Genomic DNA, 25,860 nt, shown 5'->3' with positions numbered 1-25,860 from the left:
CTCACGGTAACAATGTACTGGATGCAAGTATCGTCATTTTTATTCCAGGCACCTATCCCGGACGGTGCGACTTCGAGACCAGTATCTGCAGCTGGACCCAGGACAAGGGAGACAACTTCGACTGGACTCGATCCAACGGACAAACAAGCTCGGTTGAAACTGGACCATCACGTGACCACACAAGAGGGACATCTCTGGGTAAACAGATTTACGCATTACAAATCAAAGAAAGATTACTGGAATGTTCCTATGCGGGACAAATTCGGGACTCGGTCAACAAAGAATATTCATGATTCTTTCATACGTTCGTTCTAGTGTGAGTGAGACTGCTACTGGAAATGAACACTGTCTCTAGGCTGACGACTCATACTGATTGATCTATGAGAAATCACAAACACTATCCTTCCTACCCAGGTTACTATCTGTTCATCGAGACGTCCTCCCCACGTAAGCAAGGAGACACGGCCCGTCTTGTCAGTCCGACCTTGAACCCAACCATGACCACGAAACGAGCAGCGACATCGTGCACGGTAAAAGTCTCTTTGTTTCGTCAGCGAGCTTTGGATTTGCACCAGAAGGAATGAGCAGGGTACACCTTGGTCGGTTGGTTGGTTAATGCCACCCTCAGCAGCATTACAGCAAAGAGGGCTGTGGTCTGTAAGAAATCGAGTCTGCAATAGACAGTCAAATGATTGACAGTATGAGCATCGATCTATGAAATTGGGATACGATGGCATGTGTCAACCAAATCAGTGAATCTGACCACCCGATTAGTCCTCTCTTACGACAGGCATGTTTTGCTGAAAATCAGTTCTTACCCGAATCTTCACGGGTAGAAATCATTTTGTTACCTCATCGAGTTGTAGACCCAAAAAATCCAGATTTTGGGGATCTAGTCATTGATGACCCTTCTCCCACAGTCGTGTATGGCCACCAGGTGTCCAAGTGTGGATCTAGGGGGTGACAGTTTCAGGATAAGGATTTTCTAGGTTCGAGTCTTGATTAGGATACATGGGTAAAATGGAGAAATGCCATATTTGTATAACCTCACTCTAAAGTGTACTTCAGAAATGTCACTGTTCACAACACCAACATGAACATCACGTGTGGTTCTTGTGTTGCCAGCTCCGACTCTTCTACCATATGTACGGCAGATCCATTGGTGCTTTGAACGTCTACAGTCGGACTTCCATTGACGGATCTCTACGGAAGCTGTGGACCAAAACCGGAAACGTTGGAGATTTCTTTGAGAGAGCAGACATCCCAATTTTTGCGTATCAAACATTCCAGGTGAATATATTTTTCATACACTTGGGTTGGAGTTTAAATGAATGACCGTTTTTCTTCTTATAAATTGTTGACTTACCATTTTCATCAACTGTCATTTTCAGATTGTCATTGAAGGTGTCGTTGGCAACGGCTACACAGGCGATATCGGCATCGACGACTTGTCACTAACACCCGGATGTGTACCGAGTACATGTGAGTGCGCATTTCATTTATTCTCAAGGGCACTGGCATAGGTTCAACTGCTTATCATCAGATACGACTCTCTAGTTTGGACTGTGCTAACTGGTGTTGACTGTCTATTTAGTCGTGATATTATTTAGCTCAGACAATTTTGTTTATCATGATCATTTGGACTGATTCTTAGTAACGATGTATTTTAGCACCAAAATGCCTCCAGTGCGTATTGTATACATCCTACTCCGAAATGCATGTCTCCGGAATCTTGATATGCAATAAGAATTATTCTATGTGAGTGTATCATCGTCTTCTGTTGATTTCAGCTGCTCTTCCATCTGGCTCTCCCACCCCTCCAACCACGCCCAATCCATGTGGTTTCAACCAATCAAAATGTGACAACGGCCAGTGCATCCCAGCTTCTCAAGTGTGTGACTTCATCGTTCAATGTCTGGACAAATCTGATGAGAAGAACTGCGGTAAGTTCCAGAAACTTGTATGCACCCACGGTATGTACCCACGTTAAGCATACTTATATAGAATGTGTGATGTCATCCTTAAACTCTTCGCAGAGACGGATTTTTCCTTCAGTTGTTATTTTGTACATTTATTGGAGGGTAATTGAGGCCCACTTCATTTACGTGTCTTAAACGTGAATGGTCTTGGGGTCTTTATCATGTGATCTGTGCTTTGCAGTTACAGAGGAAACTGGCCTCCCAATACGCCCAGTTTGTTTCCTTGTCCTTCCGTAAAGACTGTGAACACTGATTAATCCATGTTTACAGGTACCTGCAACTTTGAGAATGGCCAGTGTGGCTGGGCAGACATTAGCACGGGTATCTACAAGTGGACCTCATACAACGGAGTTGCTGGCACAGTCGGTCCCAGCGTCGACCACACCGACAACAACCAGACTGGCCACTACATGGTGGTTGGACCTGGGACAGGGGTGTACAAGAGCCGTGGTCAACTTGCCAGTCCTGTCCTTGGAGCCACTGGCCCCAGCTGCAGGATGAGCTTCTACCACCACATGCTTGGAATGAGCGCTGGTTAGTACAAGTATAGAGGTCACTCTCACTGTGACATGCTTGGATTGAGCGCTGGTTAGTACAAGTATAGAGGTCACTCTGACTGTGACACGCTTGGAATGAGCGCTGGTTAGTACAAGTATAGAGGCCACTCTGACTGTGACATGCTTGGAATGAGCGCTGGTTAGTACAAGTATAGAGGCCACTCTCACTGTGACATGCTTGGATTGAGCGCTGGTTAGTACAAGTATAGAGGCCACTCTGACTGTGACACGCTTGGAATGAGCGCTGGTTAGTACAAGTATAGAGGCCACTCTGACTGTGACATGCTTGCTAACAATTGTTAATCTGCTGCTCAACGAACGGTAATTGCTCGCTTTTGTCAAATCTTTGAAAGAAGTTATTATTTCGTATCCAGGCAACCTGCGGGTACTCCTGCAGCACAGCATACATCCTAACGACGTCGTCACTCTATGGAGTCACACTGGTAACCAAGGCAACAGCTGGATACAAGACACAGTTGACATTGGACAAGTCAATGCAGGCTATAGGGTAAGGTGGTGGGAAATGTGATTTCTTTTCACATTAAGAAGCGAGTGAGTGAGTGTGGTTTTGTTTGTTTTTTTCGGGGGGGGGGGGTTGTTTGTTTTGTGTTTTTTTGTTTTGTTTTTGTTTTGTGTTTTTGTTTTTTGGGGTTTTTTTTGTTAACATAAGACAGAACACGTTCATCCCATCGGAAATCCAAACAGTTCACACACAACATGTAAGGTGACACTGTAACCTTTCACCTATTATACCTGTGCAGGTGGTGTTCGACAGTCTGCCTTCACCAGGCTACGGAAAGTACGACATTGCCATCGACGACGTCAAATTCCTGGACTGCCAGACGGGAGTTGTGTACAACGATACAAGTAAGAAACATTTTAACATATTCTTAGTTTAGATTGTCATCGAATGTGCAGCTTTGTTTATAGTAAGAAGACTTACAGCGGCGTACAAAACATGTTTCTATGAGACAAACCGAGCGTTGGATGTCTGAAGTACATTATAAGCTATCACATCGTGTCGAGTGAAATACGGGGTTTTGTCAGTCCCGAGTAAGGGATCGGGGAATACAATCTTACTCGGGACTGATAAAAACCCGTATTTCCCTCGACACGATGTGATAACGCATTTATCTAGCTGAATGTTTTCACTAAATCAAAACAAAACAACACGCATCGAATCGACTTGCTACCATGTTCACACCAGCTGATCGTTTGACCTCAATGCACCGCACGTTACTAAAGGCTTGTCGATGCACGCTTTTCTCACTTCTCGCGTCATCACCGAGGCGTAGCGGGAAGATATGACTATCGCAGCGGGAGTGTAAAAGTCGTATACACCCGCTGGCGGATCGTGATGGATGTACATGGTATTTTATCAGAGTCACGTGGACCAATCAAAACTCGTAATTCTTACATGAAGTTAGATAAACGTATTTATCTTATCCCACACATATATGTCGCTTTCTGATTGGCTGAGCGCTCTTCTATTATTTTTTAATCTACACTACTTACAAGAGAGGTTCCTTGCAAAGCACCCCATTTCCAATGGTAGCTCATTGGTTACTTCGTGGTTGTACTTCTTATCTCGAATAATATTGACTCACATCTTTTAATACATCTTCAGGCATGAACTGCACATTCGAAACCGGATACTGCGGTTTCTTCCAAGAGTCCATGGACGACTTCGACTGGACCAGAACCAACCAATCATCGCCATCCTCAGGAACGGGTCCAGATCGTGACCACACCACCGGACACGGATTCTACATCTACATCGAAACGTCTTCACCACGACGATATGGCGAGAAGGCTCAACTCACTTCTGGTGTCCAGAAGGCCACTGACCAAGGCGGAGTATGTCTGTCGTTTTGGTATCACATGTATGGAGCCTACATCAGCACCCTGAACGTGTATATGAGAACAGGAGTGTCCACTGTCAACAACTCGATCATCTGGACGCGAACCAGAGCTGTAGGGAATGTGTGGAAGCAGGCAAACAGATGGTTCACCAGCACTCAACCATACCAGGTAGAGATACAATATAGTCTAGCCATTATATCTTCGGAGGTAGAGATTCAGTATAGTGCATGATATTTTTGGGGTAGTTGACTATACCATGGCTATTTTATCACATTAATCCTCTCAAAGAAAGATGAAATAACTTCAAGTAATGAAAGTGCTTTCCTCCGATCTCAAGTTTCAGTCACGATGGGTAAAACCCATTGCTTGCATGGATGAAAATTTCGCGGAACACCAAACTGTGAATGATTTACTGCATAGCATCGCTGATATTAAGAGCAAGCTGTGGGTTCACTTGGGAAAAAATGTATTTTCAGATCATGTTTGAGGGAACTGTCGGCCACAGCTACCTTGGAGACATCGCACTCGATGACATTTCCCTCACACCAGGACAATGTCCAGGTTCAAGTGAGTCATTTCATTGTATTCCACCCATAGGGGTTATAGTATCATGAATACATTCGTGTCTGACGTAACTTGGATAAAGGTTTCCAGTTGTATGGAATATAGTATGATGAACATAAACGTGTTCGGCCTAACGAAGTTAGATGTTTCTAGTTGTATGGAATATCGTATCATAAACATGAACGTGTCTGACGTAACGAAGATAATGGTTTCTAGTTGTATGGAAGATAGTATCATGAATATATACGTGTCCGATGTAAAGGGGTAATGATTTCCAGTGTTATGGAATATAGTGTCATGTACACTGGGGTGTCCGACGAAACATGCTGATGGTTTGAAGTTAAATGGGATATAGTATCACGTCTGTTAACGTCTGAATTGTTGTTTCCATGTAAATAACGGTGAGTATTGGTTTCCAGTGTCATGTGACTTTGAGGTCAACCTCTGCGGTTACACTCAGGACACAAACGATAACTTCGACTGGACCCGAGGGAGAAATGGCACCTCGTCGCTAAACACTGGCCCCAGCTTCGACCACACTACCGACAGCGGCTTAGGTTTGTTTGTCCTCCAAGTTATTGTCTCTGACAATGTGTATCCTATCTTCATCTATCCTCAATTCAAGTACATGTGTGTTGTCTACGTCCCCGTCGCTGGAATACTGCTGCATGCGGCTTAAAGTAACAATTAGTGTTGCTTCAGTTTTGAAGTTTAGATCCCATCCTTTGTATCTGTTTGCCAACCTGTGTCTTTCCTCCTCCTCTTTTCACAATGTGTATATATTTGTGTGTTTGTCTTCCTCAGCAGACCTTATCTTTATCCCTCTCTCTCTCGTTCCCCCTCTCTCGTTTTCTCCCTCTATCTCTATCTCTCTATCTCTCTATCTCTCTCTCTATCTATCTCTCTATATCGCTCTATATCTCTCTATCTATCTCTATCTATATGTATCCCTATCTCTCTCTCTATATATATATATATATCCATCTCTATCTCTCTCTCTCTCTATATATATATATCCATCTCTATCTCTCTCTCTATCTATCTATCTCTCATTTTCACATGAATCACATTAATCAAGATTTTCAATAAACGCATAAATATAATCATGGAAATCCGTCATACAACAAATAGATTTAATAACCGACAGTGCTTCAGACACTGTGTTACATATAATCTGGAAATGACATTGACAACCTCACCCTGATATTGGAGTGTTTATGTATTCATGGTACTACTTGTACATTGATACCTCACCCCGATATTGACAACCTCACCCTGATATTGACAACCTTACCCATCAACTGGAGTGCTTATGTGCTCAGTATATTACATGTACATTGATACCTCACCCTGACATTGGAGTGTTTATGTGTTCAGGATACTACATGTATATTGAGTCATCTGCACCACGAGTAGGAGGAGACACGGCACGTCTCACCAGTCCGTCATACCCAGCCGTCACGGCGCCCAAATGTGTCAAGTTCTGGTACCACATGTACGGCAGTCAGATCGGCCAGCTGAACGTGTACGTCAAGTCTCAAGGATTTATGGGGAAAGCGGCTTGGACCAAATCCTTCAACCAACTGAACCAATGGCATCATGGAACAGTTGAAGTAAACAAACAAGCCTCATGGCAGGTATGCTTCGAGTGCCGTAAAGCAGGTTTTTCGTGGACCACTTTTATCTGTCTTGAAGGAAAAGCCTTTCACGGTGAGAGGCGCATGAAACCACGAATGCTGTAGGTCTAATACTATGTTCATGTTAAGTGAGTGAATGTGCAATAACCAATCTTTAAGTAATGTTGCAAAAATCTTTAAATAATCAGGTACAGACAAGAAAGGGATCAACGCCATTGAGGAACATTAATACAGAATCAACCACTACCGCAAACATTATATGACAATGACTATATTTGGCACAGTGTTTCATGATATGAATAGCACACATAATTGTTTGTTCTGGTGCGTTTATATCAGCATTCCGATACGCAGAATTATTTTTGGAGTCATACAAAATTACAAAGTTTCTAAGGGTGCAGTGGTTTATCGTATTTTCTTTTTTATAGATTGTGTTCGAAGGTGTAATTGGATCTGGTTACCAAGGCGATATCGCAATTGATGACATCCGGATCGTCGACGGCAAATGTCCAGTACCCGGAAGTTGCACGTTCGAGTACGACACATGTGGTTACAGCGCTGATCACAACCGCGGCGACCAGTTTGACTGGTTAAGGAGCTCAGGGGACACACTTTCTGTGGGAACAGGGCCCAGCGTCGATCACACAACCAACACTGACCAGGGTACTTGTTGTAGCGGTCAATAATGTTGTGTTTGGCATAATTCACTGTTGTCATTCTCGTTTCTATTGACCACGAGTAATGCTGGACAAATTACTTTTTCATAGTCCGCATATCAACGAGTCAAACACTGGATGGTTCTGTTTCAGGATTCTACATGTACATTGAAGCTAGTGGACGCAACAGGAACGACCGAGCGTGGTTGTACAGCGAATACCTCCTCCCGACATCATCGTCCTGCCTATCCTTCTGGTATTTCATGTATGGAAATGGTAGGTGGAACGAGCCTTGTGAACTCAATACTTTACAGTATATTCGTCACCATGTCATGAAATTATAACGACAATTTGCCAAATTGGGATAAGATTTAGGTCTTAGGACTATCATGATAGTGAGTAGTGGAGTAGCCTAGAAGTTAAAGTGTTCGGTCGTGGCCAAAGGCCCGGGTTCGATTTCCCACCTTGATACAATGTGTTGAGCCCATTTCTGAGGTCACACGCGATGATATTGCTGAAATATTGCTGAAATATTGCTAAAGTCGACGTAAAACCAAATCACTCACTTTCCTGTCCGTACATCTTTGTTAGTTGAAACAGTCAAGACTAATCACTACCCCTGATCCTTTCGTTATATAGCTGACAAGCATTTTCACAGACATATACACTGTAATGGTCTTTGATAAATGGTATGTGTGTATGCAATGGACATAATGTTTTTCAACACTCTTCAAAAACAGTAGGGGGACTGTACTCTCCATGTACAATTGCCGAAATTGGGAGATATATGGGATTGAATCGATGTTAATATAATAATTATAGATGTTTTGAGAATGCATCTCCACATGGATTTCATTCAAAGCAAAGCTGTTCGTTCAGTTATCCCCCTTGTTAGATGAGCATGATATGAATATTTCAGGTTTACAATTTTCAGTCAGTAGTGGCTGATTTCACCATGAAAACCCTGAGATGCACGAAAATTATGGGAAAAAATGCTCTACAGTGATTTATCGACCTGCCTGAAAAACGTCAAGGTTCATAATGATACCCCATGCACGTGTAGGAGGTTCCCATGTTGTTCATGTGTTTCCCATGCATTGTGTTTGCGTGTGGTGATAACGTGAAATGTTGCTCCATACACAAGATGAATGTCATTGTAACGTTCCTCAATGGGATTTTTTCTACCAGACTTCAAAGTTCAGGTTCCCCTATTATTAGTGAAGAATATATTTATTTTTTCATGATTTTTTGTCAGCTCATGTACACCATCATAAGGGTATAGTTTCTCAGTGGTGATCTAAGGATGTGTATAGATTGCCCTTGGTTAACGCCACATTCAACAATATTCAAGCTAAATGCGGCGGTCTCTATAAAATGGAGTTTAGACCACACAGTCCAGCATTCAACTATTTGACCATTGGTCAGCGCATTTGTGATTCGATGACATGTGTCAACCAAGGCAGCGAGCCAGACCCCAGACGCCATTAGTCGCCTTTTACGACAAGCATTGGTTGCTGAAGTCAAACCCGGATCTTCTCGGGTCAGATGTGTACAGATATATGTGAACTAACTATAGTGAGTTGTATGTCAGAGACAGAGCTAACCCCAGTTCCCGTGTGTTCCTGATGCAGATATTGGAGTGCTGCGAGTGTATCAGGCCCATCCCTCCAAGACCACGCTCATCTGGTCTCTGAGTGGAAACCAGGGACAGATGTGGATCAACGCCATGATCAACATCAACAGCACCGTCAGCTACCAGGTAAGACGCTGTCAAAACTCTGATTCGATATAGCTGTCAATATGACAGTTTTGAAATATTTTCAAAAACTCTAAATCTGAACTGCAGAGCAACATACATGATATGCCTATGACATGTGTTACCTGAAGGAATAACTGACAGGAAATGGATATTAGATGTGCTGTGTTTCATGCGTGTATCACAGTTATATACTCAACAACAAAATTTAAGGACCACCCCAGTTTTCACTATTAATGTACTAGCATTTAATAGTTCATATTATGATCCATATCATACTCGGTGTATCATCGTCTGTGTATCCAAGTAATACAACTCATACATGTTACTCCGACACGTGTTACTCCTACACGTTTTACTCCGACACGTGTTACTCCGACACGTGTTACTCCTACACGTGTTACTCCGACGCGTGTTACTCCGACACGTGTTACTCCGACACGTGTTACTCCGACACGTGTTACCCGGACGATCAAAAGTGTCAGTTAGCTGTAACGCCGGGTACTGTGCCACATCAACAATCACAAAATGATTCTGCTATAACTAACAGCACCAAGAAACCTGACTCGTGAAGGTCCGGGGTACAATAAGCCTTCAGCAACTCATGCTTGCCATAAAAGGCGACTATACTTGTAAGAGGTGACTAGCGGGATCAAGTGGTCAGTCTTGCTGACTTTCTTGACTCATGTTGTTGATCACTGGATTGTCTGGTCCAGACTCGATTATTTACAGACCGTCGCCATATAGCTGGAATATTACTTAGTGCGGCTTAAAACTAAACTCACTTACTCACCAGGAGACCTTGTATATTAGGGGTTCTTAAGGAGTTCAAGTGTTATACAGTTGGGTTTCGATGTACACAGCTTAACAGGGACATTATATGACCTTAATAACCGTTGATTCAATACGCACAATATTCCCTGAAATGAATATTTTATTGTTAGCTCATCTTTGACGGAGAAATCGGGACGGGTTACCAAGGAGATATATCTATTGACGACATCGCCATAACACGTGGTCTCTGCAACGCCACCATCACAACTACCCCAACAGCACCCACTAGCACCGTTACCTACGGTCAGTATATGCCTTGCGCTCTATCGCTTATGTCAACTTGCGCGTCTGTGACAACGCTTAAAGAGGAAAAGTGCTATTTGTTATTTTAGCGCCATGCATCGTTCTAGGATATGAACGCAATCGGCGTCTTTCCAATTCTGCAAATTCATTTATTAATGACTATGTTTTGAACAGCTCCAACGCCTGTTGACTGCAACTTTGACAACGACAACATCTGCCAGTGGCATCAAGACAACACCGACGACTTTGACTGGACGCTACAACAGAACTCCACGGGCTCTTTCAACACTGGCCCCGCATTTGACCATACCACACAGTCATCCAAAGGTATGTATATATTTTCCACAAAACGTCAGAAAGAAAAAAGACGACCAGTTCGCTCTATATTCAGTCACAGTATGATAATTTTACTATTTCTCCAAGATAAAATTGAATATATTCTTTATTAACCATGCAGCCGCAGTTATACAAATAAATACAAGGGTAAGGGTTACATGGGACTGAATAAAAGATAATATATTATGATCCCCCAAGAGAGTTTAAGATCATATTACTACGATATGACATAATATTGGGTGTTTCTTTTTATTTCATCACACACACACACACACAATATTGTATATCTAGGTAGGTAGGTAGGTAGGTAGGTAGGTAGGTAGGTAGGTAGGTAGGTAGGTAGGTAGGTAGGTAGGTATAGATATACACGAGTAACAAATGAATCGGATTCAGAATTGTAAACGTTCATGGAAGTTTAGCGAGTTGAGTTTTATACACTATTCTAGTAATATCACGGGAACCGTGGAATATTAAGATCATAATAATGTATATAAAGATATCCCCGACCATCACCTTGATTGTACATGCAGGGTACTACATCTATACCGAGGCCTCTGGTAGGAGGGGTAATTCGACAGCTCGAATCATCAGCCCCAGCATTACAGTCGACACAATCGGGAAGTGTCTGAAGTTCTTCTTCCACATGTACGGTGGCCAAGTGGGGCGTCTCGACGCATACGCAATGCAAGGTAATGAATAATGAACATGAGAATAAGCATCAAGCTGATTAAAATGTATCTGAAAAGTGAAAAAGATTGATGTAAAATTCAACTGATTGACTTTCTTACGTCCCTTGGTTCGAATTATCCGGATCTTTTTTAAAAATAAAATTTCGGTTATCAGTGGAATGTGTTAAATTCAACACTGATAAACGAGTACAAGACGGAGCTTTATTTTGTGAGTCACGTGGTCACTGAGTCACAGTTTCGTACTGATCAAATATTGATAGTAGACCTACAAAACGTTGATGATGATAAAATATTTATACGATACCATTTGCGTGTTTCCTTGATATTGTGCCCAAACGTTACGATACTCAGGATGTATATGGTCCGACGAGTTGACATTGTTAGTTAGTACATAAGGTATTCTACCAATCTGATCCCTTCAATGTATGATTGACTACCCAGGAACAACGCTAGGCAAGCCGATCTTCACCAGGATCGGAGAACAAAACAGTCGATGGAACTATGGTGACATTTACCTGACTCCACAAACCCTGTCCACACCACAGACAACGCCCACAGTCGTACAGGTGAGCTGGGAGTAGGGTCCCTCATGAAGATCATGATTCGCATTGAGGGTACCATCTGGTGTAGTAATGGGAGTGGTATTACTATAAATTTATTTGGGGTCTACGTGCTCGGCATTTGTCGATGCAGGTCGCGTTATCGATCTCTGAGTTGGATAAACTGATAAACTTCTTGTAAGAGAACTTCTTGATTATACCTACCGATAATATAACATGATCAATCGCCAGTGGGTTACTTTTTTTGTTGAACACCTGATAACCCGAAACATTTACATGTACGGATCTGAAGAGTGTCTAGCACCAGTAACCGTGGAGGTATTTGTCTTTCAGCTTGTGTTTGAAGGTAGAATTGGGACAGGATACCAAGGAGACATTGCTCTAGACGACATCTCGCTCAACGATGGACCATGCCCGCCTGACCGTCAGTAGCATTGATCATAAATTATCGATAATATCGATTACCCTTTATAATGTGGCTGTCCATGTGTATTAGTGTATAAGAATTACTTATATGCTTTAAAGACACCGTTACATTGCTAAGGGCTTTATAAGCCATTTTCATTACTGTTTTAGACATGTTTAGAATTCATAGAAAGGTCACATTTGCAAATACGTCCGTCAAAATCAATACAGTAGTGCTAGTATTATAATAATGACATCAATATTTTGTAATCAGTCTCTATGATATTTTACTGAATGATATGCCTTTACAGAAATATGTGACTTTGAATCCCCCGACATCTGTAGTTATCGCCAGGATCAAACAGACAATTTTGATTGGACGAGAGCTCATGGGTCCACTTCGTCATCTGGCACGGGTCCAAGAAACGACCATACGTATGGAACATACAATGGTAAATCTGAACGTCATTGAGCAGCAGCCTCCACACATTGAACTTGAAACCGTAATATCAAGATTCCTATACCAGAAAGTTTTGTATGTTCCGCTGTGCTTGTAGCATGACAGTTCCGTGTGGATTGAGTGAGTGAGCCAGTGAGTGAGTGAGTGAGTGAGCGATTATTTAATGACGTGGTATAAGTGTATTTATCTTACCTCACACATAAATATCGTTTTCGAAAAGCGAGATACACTGCAATGTTCCCCGTTGCCAATGGCAATTCATTCGGTACTTCTTTATCTCGAATAATCCATAATCTAAAGCATGATCCACGGAAATATCCGATGTTTTGCGAATGCAAATCGATGGAAGGGAGATAACTCCAAAATTGTTTTTCTTGGTGCAAACTCTAGCGATGGCTTCGAAACGTTTTCTCTTTCCAATAAATAAATATTAACTAAACGTTCAAATTTAGTCCCTCTGAATAATAAGAAGGGGAATTACACCGTGACGTCTTTATCAAAAGAACACCTACTGGAAAACATCAAGATGCAACTTTCGAATCGTTTGATTCACACACATTGGTTGAAGTGTACGATCCGATACCCGATCCGATACCCCTAATTCAGACAGTTCAAAATTACTATACTTCGGTAAGATAAATACGTTGTTCACTTCGTCCCTCGGGGCCCATGGGTTGACGTTCCCTCGCTCGATGTCTGTTTATGTTTCCCTTGCCCTTCGGGAACACAAACAAATATCGGGGATACATCAATAATTCAATGACCACAAAACATCACCGAAAGAATCCTTAAACATTGATTCCTATGGGAGTAAAAATGTTGAACATGAAAAATGTCATACCAAATGATTGCAGAAAATCAACGATGATAACACGTGCACGGAAATGTAACTCAACAAACCACAATCAAATACCTGAAGGGAGGTACCACCATTTCATTCTTGAATTTTAAATTTAGGAATATGTTTCCAAATAACACAACGTATTTCAAATGTATGATGCGGCCTTCACAAACTTTGATTTGTCTTTAGGTTACTACATGTACATCGAGGCCTCTGCTCCACGGCGACAAGGAGACAAAGCTCGTCTCATTGGTCCTCACTTCAACCAAATTAAAGGGCAGTGTCTACAGTTCTTCTATCACATGAATGGCGTCACCATGGGAACGCTGAATGTGTACTTCAAGAAACAGGGCAGTCTTGGACACGCTGTCTGGTCGAGGTCTGGTAACCAAGCAACTGATTGGCTCCCAGCTCAGATAAATCTCAACAGCGACGTGCCTTTTGATGTATGTCTCAGCTATAGTAACATTTTTAATTTTTATATGATGTATTTCAGAAAGAACAATAACAGTGCGGGAATGTCAAGCTGTAGGTTTTGTTATCTGATGATCACCTGTGGTCCAATTTACACAAGTGTAAATTGAGCTACCCAAGCATTTTTAGCAAAACCTAAAATATGTTAATAATAATGATACAATTAAAATAAGATGACTCCTATAAGCACTGTTTGAGTTGTATCTACATTTTGTGATTACTACCATTTTTCCGTCATGCATCATATGTGTTCCCGTTGTTTCCTTAGGTAATCTTTGAGGGCGTTGTTGGAAGTTCCTACTACAGTGACATAGCAATCGATGACGTCACAGTCAAGCCTCGACTCTGCCAGCCATCTGGAGGTTGTGATTTTGAATTTGATACCTGCCTATGGACTAATGCCAACCTTGGAGACGACTTTGATTGGTTGCGAGGCAGTGGCAGTACTGGGTCATATGGCACGGGACCAAAAACTGACCACACTCTTGGATCAGCTCAAGGTAGACCTACGAAAGAGTGATGTACAGATTGAATGAATGAATGTAGCTATATGCTGCCTTTGAGAATTTGCAAAATGCCATGAAAATGCACCACCACCCAAATGCAAAGTATAGCACTGTCAATTGTCGAGATGCATATCGTGAAACCTCAATGGATGAAATAGTCTTGACATCAAGTACATTAAAGCTTAACACAAGTCCCTTTGATTTGTTTGTATATTTTACAGGTGAATAACTGTCTACTTCTTTATTGTTTCCCTTCAAGAGAAGTGCCAATGTACATTAACAACACATATGTAGATTTTAATAGATAACAGCAGTCTAAGTTACGGTTAACGTGACCTTTCATCTATACGGAAAGGACTACATCAAAAGTAAACTTGAAGTTAAAATGAAAACAAAGACGACAATGATATAAATCGCTACAGTCTGTAATATCTGTACTTGACAGGTCACTACATGTACATTGAGTCATCTAGCCCACGAAGACAGGGCGACCGGGCTCGACTGACGTCCGAGGTTCTGAGGATGCCCGCTGGAGGATGTCTCACATTCTGGTACAGCATGTATGGAAGCTCCATGGGAACTCTCAACGTCTATCTGGACCCCTCTGTTGCAACGCCTCAAGCACCTCTACAGAACCTTTGGCACCGCACTGGAAATCAAAGCAGCCAATGGGGCAACGCAGCCGTGTCTGTTCAGTCACCAGCCCAGTTCAGAATCATATTCGAAGGTATTGTCGGAACAAGCTACACCAGTGACATGGCTATTGATGATCTCAGAGTAACGCCAGGACTGTGCTCATCCACCAGTACACCGACTCAGTTTACCTGCAAAAGCGGACAGGTCATTTCAGCAAGCAAATTGTGTGACTTCAGCCAGGACTGTACTGACAACAGTGATGAACTCACCTGTGGCAACTGTACATTTGAATCAGGACTTTGTTCCTGGAATGATGCAAGCAAAGGGTCTTTCAGATGGCAGATTGGTCAGAACAGCACCATGACGTCCTCCAGTGGTCCCAATGTAGACCACACCCTGGGAACAATTAGTGGGCACTTTTTGTACGTTGACAGTGCCAAAGGAACGGCAAATGCGCTAGCAACCTTGGCCAGTCCGACAATGAGGCAATCTTCCTCCACTTGTCAGATGCGCTTCTATTACATGAACAGTGGAACCAGTTATTACAATGGACAAATCACAATTTCCATACAGCTTGGAACAAGAACAACTGTCATCTTTAGAGAGACTGCTAGAACGGGAAACACGTGGACAGTCGGATATGCAGATATTGGTAGAATCAGTGCACCATTCCAAGTTCTTGTCGGAGCCAGCAGGAGTTACTACTCCAAAAGTGTAGTATCTGTGGATGATATCACCTTCATCAACTGTGCCCTCCCACCAGTCCAAGCCAGCTGTAATGCAACCACACAATTCCGATGTGCGACCGGAGCTTGTGTGGACGTATTCCGAGTTTGTGACACTATCGATGACTGTGGAGATAACAGTGATGAAGCCAAGTTCCTTTGCCTTGGGTCATCAACTTGCACCTTTGAACAGTCCTTCTGTCACTGGACACAGAATACTAAGGACAATTTCAACTGGATAAGACACAGAGGACCTACATCATCAAGCAATACCGGGCCAACGAGAGATCACACCACCAACATTAATTCTGGATACTACATCTACATTGAATCATCTGCTCCTCGCAGGGCTGGTGACAAGGCGCAACTTCTAAGCCGGGTGATCCAACCTGCTACATCATCAGATCACTGCACCTTTACGTTTTACTACCACATGTATGGTGTGGGAACAGGGTCATTGAACGTATATATGGTAACTCAGACAGGAGGGTATGTACAGAAGGTATGGAGCAAGAGCGGAAACAGGGGAGACTTATGGGCACGAGCGACAGTTCAACTCGTCAACACCCAGAACTTCCAGATAATGATAGAAGGAGTCCGTGGAACTACATACACTGGTGACATAGCTGTTGATGACACAGTTATCAGTCCAAATTGCAAGATAACTGGTGTGACACTACCTACAGCATTGTATCCTGTGACATCACCGACCACGACAGTCAATCCCTGCAACAACAGAGGCCATAAGTGTGGAGATGGAACATGTGTGAATGCATCTAAGGTCTGTGACTACACTCCTGACTGCTCTGATCGTTCTGATGAAAGAAACTGTGGACCATGCGACTTTGAAACAGACTCTTGTGGATGGACGGACTTCAGCACTGGCAGGTACAACTGGACTCAGAGCACCAGTTCCGTAATGGGTTCCAAAGGCCCCGCAACCGATCACACTCTACGTTCAAATAAAGGTCATTACATGTTTGTGGAACATTCCAAAGGTGTATTCTACAGTTCTGCTGTCCTTCAAAGTCCTACACTTTCAGCACCGTCAACTTACTGCCAAATGTTCTTCTACTATAATATGAGAGGACAAAATGCTGGAACACTTGAGGCAGGATTTGTTACAAACGGTGTATACAAACGCATTTTCAGCAGAAGATCAAGCATATATTACTCGTCAACAGCATGGTACCGAGGCACAGTGTATATCGGAGCAGCTTTTAGACATAGCATGCCAAATAATTACACAATCCAATTCAGAGCTTTACCATCGCAAGGTTTCACCGCAACACCCACTTCTGATATCGCCATTGATGATATCTCCTTCAACTATTGTGATAGTAAAGTGTTCCCTCCAAACCTCGCTTGCAATTTTGAAACGGATCTGTGTTCGTGGGCTCAGGCACAAGATGACCAGTTTGACTGGACACGGAAGTCGGGCACGACCACCAGTGTCGGGACTGGACCAAGATATGACCATACCACCACGAGATCTGGGTATTACATCTATATTGAAACTTCTTACCCAAGAAAAAAGGGAGACATTGCAAGATTACAGAGTCCTCTCCTACCACCAACACAATCAGGTGGACACTGTCTAAGCTTCTGGTACTACATGTTCGGGCCTACAATTGGAAACCTTACCATCCGTCTAAGCATAGAGACCAATTCCTCTGTGTTCTGGTCCAAGTCAGGGGCCCAAGGCGATAAATGGATTAAGGGACAGAGAACACTGTTTTCAAGCGTAGATTACATTGTATACATTGAAGGTACAGTTGGATCAGGATATCAAGGTGACATAGCTCTTGACGATATCACAATAGTAAAGGGAGCGTGTCCAACCCCTCGAGGGTGTGACTTTGAAAATGGGTACTGTAACTGGCAACAGTCTACGCAAGATGAATTTGACTGGTCGATCGGAAGCAATGGAACCTCGTCACTGGGAACTGGCCCTACCTACGACCACACGTTTGGCTCTAATACAGGCCACTTTGCTTTCATTGAGTCATCTGCTCCAAGGGTCAGAGGAGACCGTGCTGTCCTTATCAGTCCAATGTATAATGGTCACCAAAGCTTCTACGGTACATATAATCAATACTCAATCACATGTTTAACATTCTGGTACCAAATGTACGGAAGTGGCGTTGGAAGTTTAAACGTGTACCAAAAGCAAAATGGGACTTTCAGGAACCAGATTTGGTATTTGAATGGAAACCAAGGAAACATATGGAGACGAGCCAGCATGATGGTCAACGCTCACAACAAACCTTTCCAAATCCAAATCGAGGCAGTGCGAGGATCTTCATACACGGGAGACATTGCTATAGATGACATAGCATGGGAGGATGGTGGTTGTAAACCTCCTGGGTACTGCACCTTTGAAGAGGACATGTGTGGATACATAAACATTCAGACAGGGGATGACTTTGACTGGCTCAGAGACTATGGAGGAACACCAAGCGCAGCAACAGGACCAAGGGTTGATCACACTCTGGGCACAACTAATGGGTACTATATGTACATCGAAACATCAGGATCCAACCGAATAGTAGGACAGAAAGCCAGACTTGTCAGTGAACATCTTCACGCAACAAGCTCATATGGAAGCTGTGTCCGATTCTATTATTTTATGTATGGTTCAGGCGTTGGAACCCTCAATGTCTACATCCAGTCAGTAGCTTCAAATTACACCAAGCTCGTGTGGTCCCTGTCTGGTAATCAAGGCAACCTATGGAGACTGGGTCAGGTCACCGTTAACCAAGCCTCAGACTATGATGTGGTATTCGAGGGAGTATATGGTGGAAACTACACTGGCGATATCGCCATTGATGACATATCAGTGTTCAACTATAGATGCTATGGTGCCTCAACGACAATGACGACACCAACGACTGTTACCTCACCAGCAACCTATCCACCAACGAAAATTGACTGTGACTTTGAAATGAACATATGCGATTGGAGTCAAGACCAGACTGATGTGTTTGATTGGACTAGGTATGCAGGTAGCACATCCTCAACAAACACAGGTCCAACAGCTGACCATACCCGCGGGGACTATCAGGGACATTACATGTACACTGAGGTTTCCAACAGAGTGCCCAACAGCACAGCACGGTTGATAAGTACAACGTGGGTAATATCACCACAAGGGAGCTGCTTTAAGTTCTGGTACTTCATGTATGGAGCAAACATTAACCGCCTCAATGTGTACGCCAGGAATGGAGGACGCGATACGAGGCTATGGACACGAGCTGGAGATCAAGGACAAATGTGGAAATATGCTCAGATATTCTTAAAGGGTTTTTCAGGGTCTACCGCTATTGTTATTGAAGCATTTTCTGGGTCAGGCTATCAAGGGGATATTGCCATTGATGATATATCAATGAACACTGACCACTGTCCAGCTCAAGCGTCTTGTGATTTCCAAGACGGAATGTGTGGTTATACTCAAGAGTACTCTGACAACTTTGACTGGACACTACACCATGGAGGAACTACAAGCATTGGAACCGGACCGACAAGTGACCACACCTTTGAAACTCCAGAAGGTGCATATATGTACATTGAAACATCAGCCCCGCGAAGGCGTGGTGATAAGGCAAGACTAGATAGTCCACTTCTTGATCCAACTTCAGGATCTTGCCTTCAGTTTTGGTACAACATGAATGGTCAAACAATGGGGACGTTGAATGTATATCAGAAACAAGCAAACAACCTTGGGACTCCAGTGTGGACACGAAGTGGAAATATCAACACTGACTGGCTCATTGCACAAGTGAATCTGCGAAGCACAAACCAATTCCAGTTTACATTTGAAGGTATAGTTGGTAGTGGATTCCTGGGTGATATTGCAATCGATGATATATTGTATAAAACCACACCATGTGCACCTGAAGGTGACTGTTCATTCGAAAACGATTTCTGTACCTGGCAGAACAATAGGAAGAATGACACATTTGATTGGTTAAGAGGCAAGGGTGGTACATCGTCTGCAGGAACTGGCCCAAGTGTAGACCACACTTTAAACACACGGTACGGGACATACGCCTACATTGAAGCTTCAAGTCCAAGGAAACAGGGTGATAAAGCTTGGCTTGTATCTACAGCATTCAGTAATGTGACACGATGTCTTTCTTTCTGGTACAACATGTATGGGTCAGGTATGGGAAGTATTAATGTAAAACTCTGGCCAAATGGTGGTGCAGTGCAGAATCTCCTGACGGTGCAGAAGGCCACTTCTGCAACACAGTGGTATCTGACAAGATTGACAATCCACAATCAAACAGTTGACTATAGGATCATAATTGAGGGAATAGTTGGAAGCAGTTTCTTGAGTGATATGGCCATCGATGATGTTGTTTTACAAGTAGGTGCATGCAATGCCATCCCTACACCTACGCCATTCCAGAACTGTGCATTCCAGTGTCCAACTGTCTCAACTTGTGTCAGCACTCCCCATGTATGTGACTTTAACTCTGAGTGTCCAAATGGAGAGGAAGAAACAGCGTGTGGATACAACTGTAACTTTGATAATGGCACATGCAAATGGGTATCAAGAGCTAACGGAGGCTTTACATGGACACGGTACCGTGGTGCCACACCCGATTCCAACACAGGCCCATCAACTGATCACACTCTCGGTTCAGCATCAGGTTATTACATGTATGTTGATGCTTCTAATGGAAGCGTTTACCAACGAGCTGATTTCACCAGTCCTGTCTTGCAACAGTCTTCTTCAACGTGCCAGATGTCATTATGGTACCATATGTATGGAACTGGAATAGGAACAATGACTGTGTATCAAGCGGAAGGGACTCTGCGGACAAGGATATGGTACACAACAGGAGATCATGGCAACAAATGGTATCAAATAACAGTGCCCATTGGACGGATGAGCCGACCTTTCCAAATCATCATCCAAGCAGCAAGAACCTATAGTGTTCTTGGAGATATTGCTATTGACGACATTCAGTTCCAGCACTGTGGATTACCGACCAGTCAGTCATGCACCCACACAGCAGCACAGTTTTCCTGTAAAAACAGAGCGTGCATAGATCAGAACAGACAGTGCGATTACACTGATGATTGCGGAGATGGGTCAGATGAAGACCCAAAACTTTGTGCTGCACGCTACATCGGCTGTGACTTTGAAAGGAGCATCTGCATGTGGACACAGTTGAAGGATGATGACTTTGACTGGTCGCGTCGTGCCGGCCAGACACCCTCGGCCCAGACTGGACCATCAAAAGATCATACGTTGAACACAATTTCTGGACATTATATCTACATTGAAACATCATCTCCAAGGAAACCAGGTCAGAAAGCAAGAATGGCAAGTATGGTGTTTGGACCATCAGCAACTGGTCCATACTGCACCATGAGGTTCTACTATCTAATGTATGGAAAAGATGTAGCGTCCCTCAGTGTGTACACTAGATCATCCGTAAATGGACCCTTGATCAGAAAATGGACGAGGCAAGGAGAGGTAGGTAACTTCTGGGCCAGGACAGAGGTCCCGCTCTACTCGACTACTCCTTTCCAGGTTGTCATTGAGGCAAGTGTTGGCAGGAGTTATTTCAGTGACATTGCCATTGATGATATTTCCTTCTCACCTCAATGCACCAACTACACCGGATCATTCCCCACGGTTCAACCAGGTATTGCCACACCTTCAACACAAAGTCCATGCGGTACCGGAAAATTCCAGTGCTCCACTGGAAATCAGTGCATAAACTCAACACAGGTATGTGATTTCATCACACAGTGTCAGGATGGCTCTGATGAAGCTCTTTGTGGAAAATGTAACTTCGAGAAAGGTCTCTGTGGCTGGTCTATGGCTGGCGCAGGAAGATACAAATGGGATAGACATAATGGATCCACACCATCAGCTGTATCAGGTCCTTCACATGATCATACTCTAGGGTTGTCTGGAGTTGGCTCGTATGTGTTTGTCGACTCCTCTGTTGGAACCTTCTTTGGTGATGCAGTCATGATGTCTCCAGTCTATGGTCAACTTGCAGGTGGATGCCAAGTTACGTTTTGGATGTTTAAAAATGGCAATCAAGGAGGAGTATTGAGACTGTTTCTCCTTGCTCCAGGAGCTTCAGCGAACAGTAAGTCAGGAAAAACTTTGCTCTGGTCAGCACTCGGTGACAAAGGCAATCAGTGGGCCAATGTAACTGTTGGAATAGGAGCAAGAGCTCCTGGATTCCGTCTAATGTTTGAGGCAACCCAGTTCCAGAAATCTGTAGATATGGCAATAGACGACATTTCATTCAGCCAGTGTGCCATGGGTAGTCAAATGGCTTTATGTTCAAGTAATCAGTTCCACTGTAAGAGCGGATCATGTGTAGATCAGAATTCACTGTGCGACTTCCAGAATGACTGTGGAGACTGGTCCGATGAATCTAGCTGTACAAATTATGTGGAACGCTGTAATTTCGAACATGACATGTGTAACTGGATCCAAGATAATACAGATGACTTTGATTGGCAAAGAACCAGGGGAAGGACAATGACGACCGGCACTGGTCCAGATTCTGACCACACCTATGGTAATGAGACTGGATACTATATCTACATAGAAACATCGAGTCCACGCAGACCAAATGACACCGCAAGAATCATGAGTCCAGTCTTCCTGGCAACAATGACAGGTACCTGTAGCATGAGGTTCTTCTATCACATGTTTGGCAAAGACATCAACTCCCTGACAGTATACAAGCAAACAGCTGACGTTGGAGGCAGAGATGCAGTATGGATGAGAAGTAATGCCCAAGACGATGCCTGGAACCATGCAAGTTTTGTCCTCACCAGTCAGCAGAATTTCCGAATTGTCATTGAAGCAAAGAGTGGAAGTGGCTACCTTGGAGACATTGGACTTGATGATGTATCATTTACACCTGAATGTCATGTTGCTGACAGGGTTACTCTCCCCGTGTCTCAAGGAACACCTGGACCGTGTGGGTTTGGTAAACAACAATGTAAAGATGGGAAACAATGCGTTAACGTAGGATCCACCTGCAACTTCAGAAAGGATTGCTTAGATGGAAGTGATGAAGCATCTTGTCCTTATACATGTAATTTTGAAGGTGGCAACTTTTGTCAATGGACTAACCAAATTGCAGGATCGACATTCAACTGGACACTAGGCACCAATGGAAACCCATCAAGTAAAACCGGACCCAGCGGGGATCACACAACAGGACAAAATAATGGCCATTACGCACTTGTAAGTAATTCTGGGCGGACATTACCGGAGAAGGCACAGCTTGTCAGTCCAGTTTTTAGTCAAGGCGGGCCTACTTGTACCATAACATTCTGGTATGCTTTAGCAGGAAGAGGCTTCTCCTCATTCAGTCTGTTGCTCAGGACAGGAGGAATGGATAAACATATCTGGCAAATGCCCACTAGTCCTAAACCAATGAACAAGTGGTACAATGTCACTGCGAACTTACCAGTGTGCTCCTCAGACTTCCAGCTTGTCTTTGAGGCTGTTGCATTTTCAAGTTCGCCTTCATACGTTGCGGTTGACGATATAGCCTTTGTGAATTGTGGAGAATCGCTGCCACAGGGACAATGTCTTCTTGGACAGTACCAGTGTGCAAGTGGCCACTGTGTTTCAGAAAACCTGAGATGTGACTATCAAACAGACTGCTGTGATGGATCAGATGAGTCAGTCAACAAATGCCTTGCATATTATGGATGTGACTTTGAACAAGGAACTTGTGGATGGGTTCAGGATATGAACGACAATTTTAACTGGACAAGACAACGTGGACGAACTGTGTCATACATGACAGGACCAAGCAGCGATCATACAACTCTTTCAACAACAGGATACTATCTATACATTGAATCATCAGCCCCAAGAAAGCCTAACGACACCGCACGAATAATATATACTTTGCCTAAGACCACCGGCCCTTGTGCCCTTCGATTCTGGTACCACATGTATGGATCAAACATTGGTTCCCTCAATGTCTATCAGAAAACATTCCAGGCAACAACACTCCTGTCCTCAACAACAAGTGAACAGGGAAATAAGTGGCTGCGACAAGAGGTAAACTTCCAAAGCTCAACGCCATATGAGGCAATCATTGAAGGTGTTGTTGGTGTTGGTTACAGAGGTGACATAGCAATAGATGATATCACATTCACACCTGGTTGTAATGCTGTTCCACCAGCCACAAACGTCCCCGTTACAGCAACCACACACTACCCGACATTTACACCTCCAGCTAACTTCACTGGAACTCCGTGTGTTAACAGTCAGTTCACCTGCAGTGATGGATCATGTATCCCTCCAAACCAGACATGTGACTTTACCCCTGATTGCCCCAATGGCATAGACGAACAAATGTGCCCCATCACGTGTGGGTTTGATTCTGATACATGTGGCTGGCGTAACGCTCACCAAGACAAGTTCAACTGGGAGAGAGCTTCAGGGGCTTCAACAGCTAGTGTACGAGCGATGGCTCCCATGGTCGACAGCACATCTAACCCCAAGGGATACTTTGTATTCATTCATGATCAGACATCAGGTCGTCCCAGTGGTAACTATGCCGATTTCATAAGTCCAACTTACAATGGAGCCAGTTCCGAGTGCAAGCTACAATTTTACTACTACATGCAAGGAACTGGCTACAGCACTCGTCTTACACTCTCCATCTACGAAAAGGGAGACAAATCAACGCTATGGCAAAGCAACTCTGACCATGGACAGATCTGGCAACACACAACAGTAGGGATCGGTAGAAGACAGACTCCATTCACATTGGAATTTGAAGTGGTTGGTCCCGTTTACTATGCACGAAAAATTGCACTGGATCAATTCCAGTTCCAAGACTGTGGACGACCCCTTCCACAGCCATCATGTAACCAGGCAACTCAGTTCCGATGCACAAATAAGGCCTGTGTCAGCTTAAGTAGGAAATGTGACATAACTGACAACTGTGGGGACAATTCCGATGAAACAGACCCAGATTGTTCAACATACATGAAGTTTAATTTCGAGAGTGGCTTTGGGGACCTGCTCCAAGGCAGAAATGGGGTTGATGATAACTTTGACTGGATCCGCTGGAATGGCAGCACTCCTTCGTACAACAGTGGTCCCGATCGGGATCACACTACTGGATTAGCTACTGGACATTACTTATACATGGAAGCTTCACAACCACACAAATATAATGACAAGACGTGGTTGATGACTAAAACATTCGGTCCAACAGCAGGGAAGAATTGCCATATGAGGTTTAGCTATTATATGTATGGAACGTTTGTCAAACAGCTCAACATCTACATCAGGATCTACAACTCTGGAACACCTACCAACCTTGTCTGGTCAAGAGCGGGAGATCAGGGTGCAGCCTGGCAACAGGATGACGTCGCTCTAAACAGTTCCAGCAGCTTCCAGGTCATCATTGAAGGCAAAATCGGAGACAGCTACTTAGGTGACATCGCCATTGATGATGTGTCCTTCACACCAGACTGCCAATACTCAGGACAATCTCTACCGGATGCGCCTCGTCCTGTTGTGACCGGGACAACTCTGACACCACCAACTACGGCGCCTCAGTCCTGTGACCTGACCAAGCAGTTCAATTGTCATGGAAGTGGGAAGTGCATCAGCAAGATAAAAGTCTGCGACTTCCGAGAAGACTGTGCGGACGGCTCGGATGAATCCACATGTGGTGAGTAGCCTAAATAGACAAAACTTAAATGTAAATAGGATTAGAAATTCCAGTAATATATGTGCAAAGAAGGTCTGCTAGTTCGCTTTAATATTGGACACATCCTTCTCAAATACCATTACCACAATACAGTCGATCTTAATAATAACGAAATGAAATTTATCCTGGGTTGATTGTGACACGACATGCCTCTTTCGGAGCTGTAATCCTCGTCTGCAAGATCAAGTTCACAAGCCATTTCTGTGTTAAAGGGGAACATGAATGGATATCAAATCGTGCAGTCTGAGAGACGCGACGTTTCGGAATATGTTCATGCTGCTTCACCATTCATATCTTCTGTGTCCATTAGATGAAGCAGTAGGTTTGTCCTTGTATGTTCATACTAAAGAGGTTCATAAATGTTTTGCTTCATGTGTATCACGTCTATGTCAGTCAAAGACTACT

The 25,860-nt window shown here is 43.6% G+C and overlaps 1 protein-coding gene across 1 annotated transcript in view; it reads left to right on the top strand.

The window, feature by feature from the left end:
* The window catches only part of LOC137260842 (MAM and LDL-receptor class A domain-containing protein 2-like), a 117,465-nt gene that overhangs the window by 78,036 nt on the left and 13,569 nt on the right, over positions 1-25,860 (top strand). Inside the window, exons 124-147 of the mRNA XM_067798401.1 lie at positions 49-198; positions 415-530; positions 1,126-1,290; positions 1,392-1,482; positions 1,791-1,943; positions 2,250-2,513; positions 2,911-3,044; positions 3,298-3,403; positions 4,164-4,567; positions 4,876-4,966; positions 5,383-5,520; positions 6,341-6,600; positions 7,029-7,263; positions 7,410-7,532; positions 8,888-9,015; positions 9,957-10,089; positions 10,264-10,416; positions 10,956-11,114; positions 11,556-11,680; positions 12,008-12,098; positions 12,391-12,531; positions 13,570-13,826; positions 14,123-14,354; positions 14,806-25,416. Of these exons, the coding sequence (XP_067654502.1) occupies positions 49-198; positions 415-530; positions 1,126-1,290; positions 1,392-1,482; positions 1,791-1,943; positions 2,250-2,513; positions 2,911-3,044; positions 3,298-3,403; positions 4,164-4,567; positions 4,876-4,966; positions 5,383-5,520; positions 6,341-6,600; positions 7,029-7,263; positions 7,410-7,532; positions 8,888-9,015; positions 9,957-10,089; positions 10,264-10,416; positions 10,956-11,114; positions 11,556-11,680; positions 12,008-12,098; positions 12,391-12,531; positions 13,570-13,826; positions 14,123-14,354; positions 14,806-25,416 (14,460 nt within the window). The remainder of the gene's footprint in view (positions 1-48; positions 199-414; positions 531-1,125; positions 1,291-1,391; positions 1,483-1,790; positions 1,944-2,249; positions 2,514-2,910; positions 3,045-3,297; positions 3,404-4,163; positions 4,568-4,875; positions 4,967-5,382; positions 5,521-6,340; positions 6,601-7,028; positions 7,264-7,409; positions 7,533-8,887; positions 9,016-9,956; positions 10,090-10,263; positions 10,417-10,955; positions 11,115-11,555; positions 11,681-12,007; positions 12,099-12,390; positions 12,532-13,569; positions 13,827-14,122; positions 14,355-14,805; positions 25,417-25,860) is intronic.

This window comes from Haliotis asinina, chromosome 14 (assembly GCF_037392515.1).
Source record: "Haliotis asinina isolate JCU_RB_2024 chromosome 14, JCU_Hal_asi_v2, whole genome shotgun sequence".
NCBI classification, from domain to species: Eukaryota; Metazoa; Mollusca; class Gastropoda; order Lepetellida; family Haliotidae; genus Haliotis; species Haliotis asinina.
The sequence above is the reverse complement of the archived record's forward strand: the minus strand, read 5'-3'. Positions and strand labels throughout refer to the sequence as shown.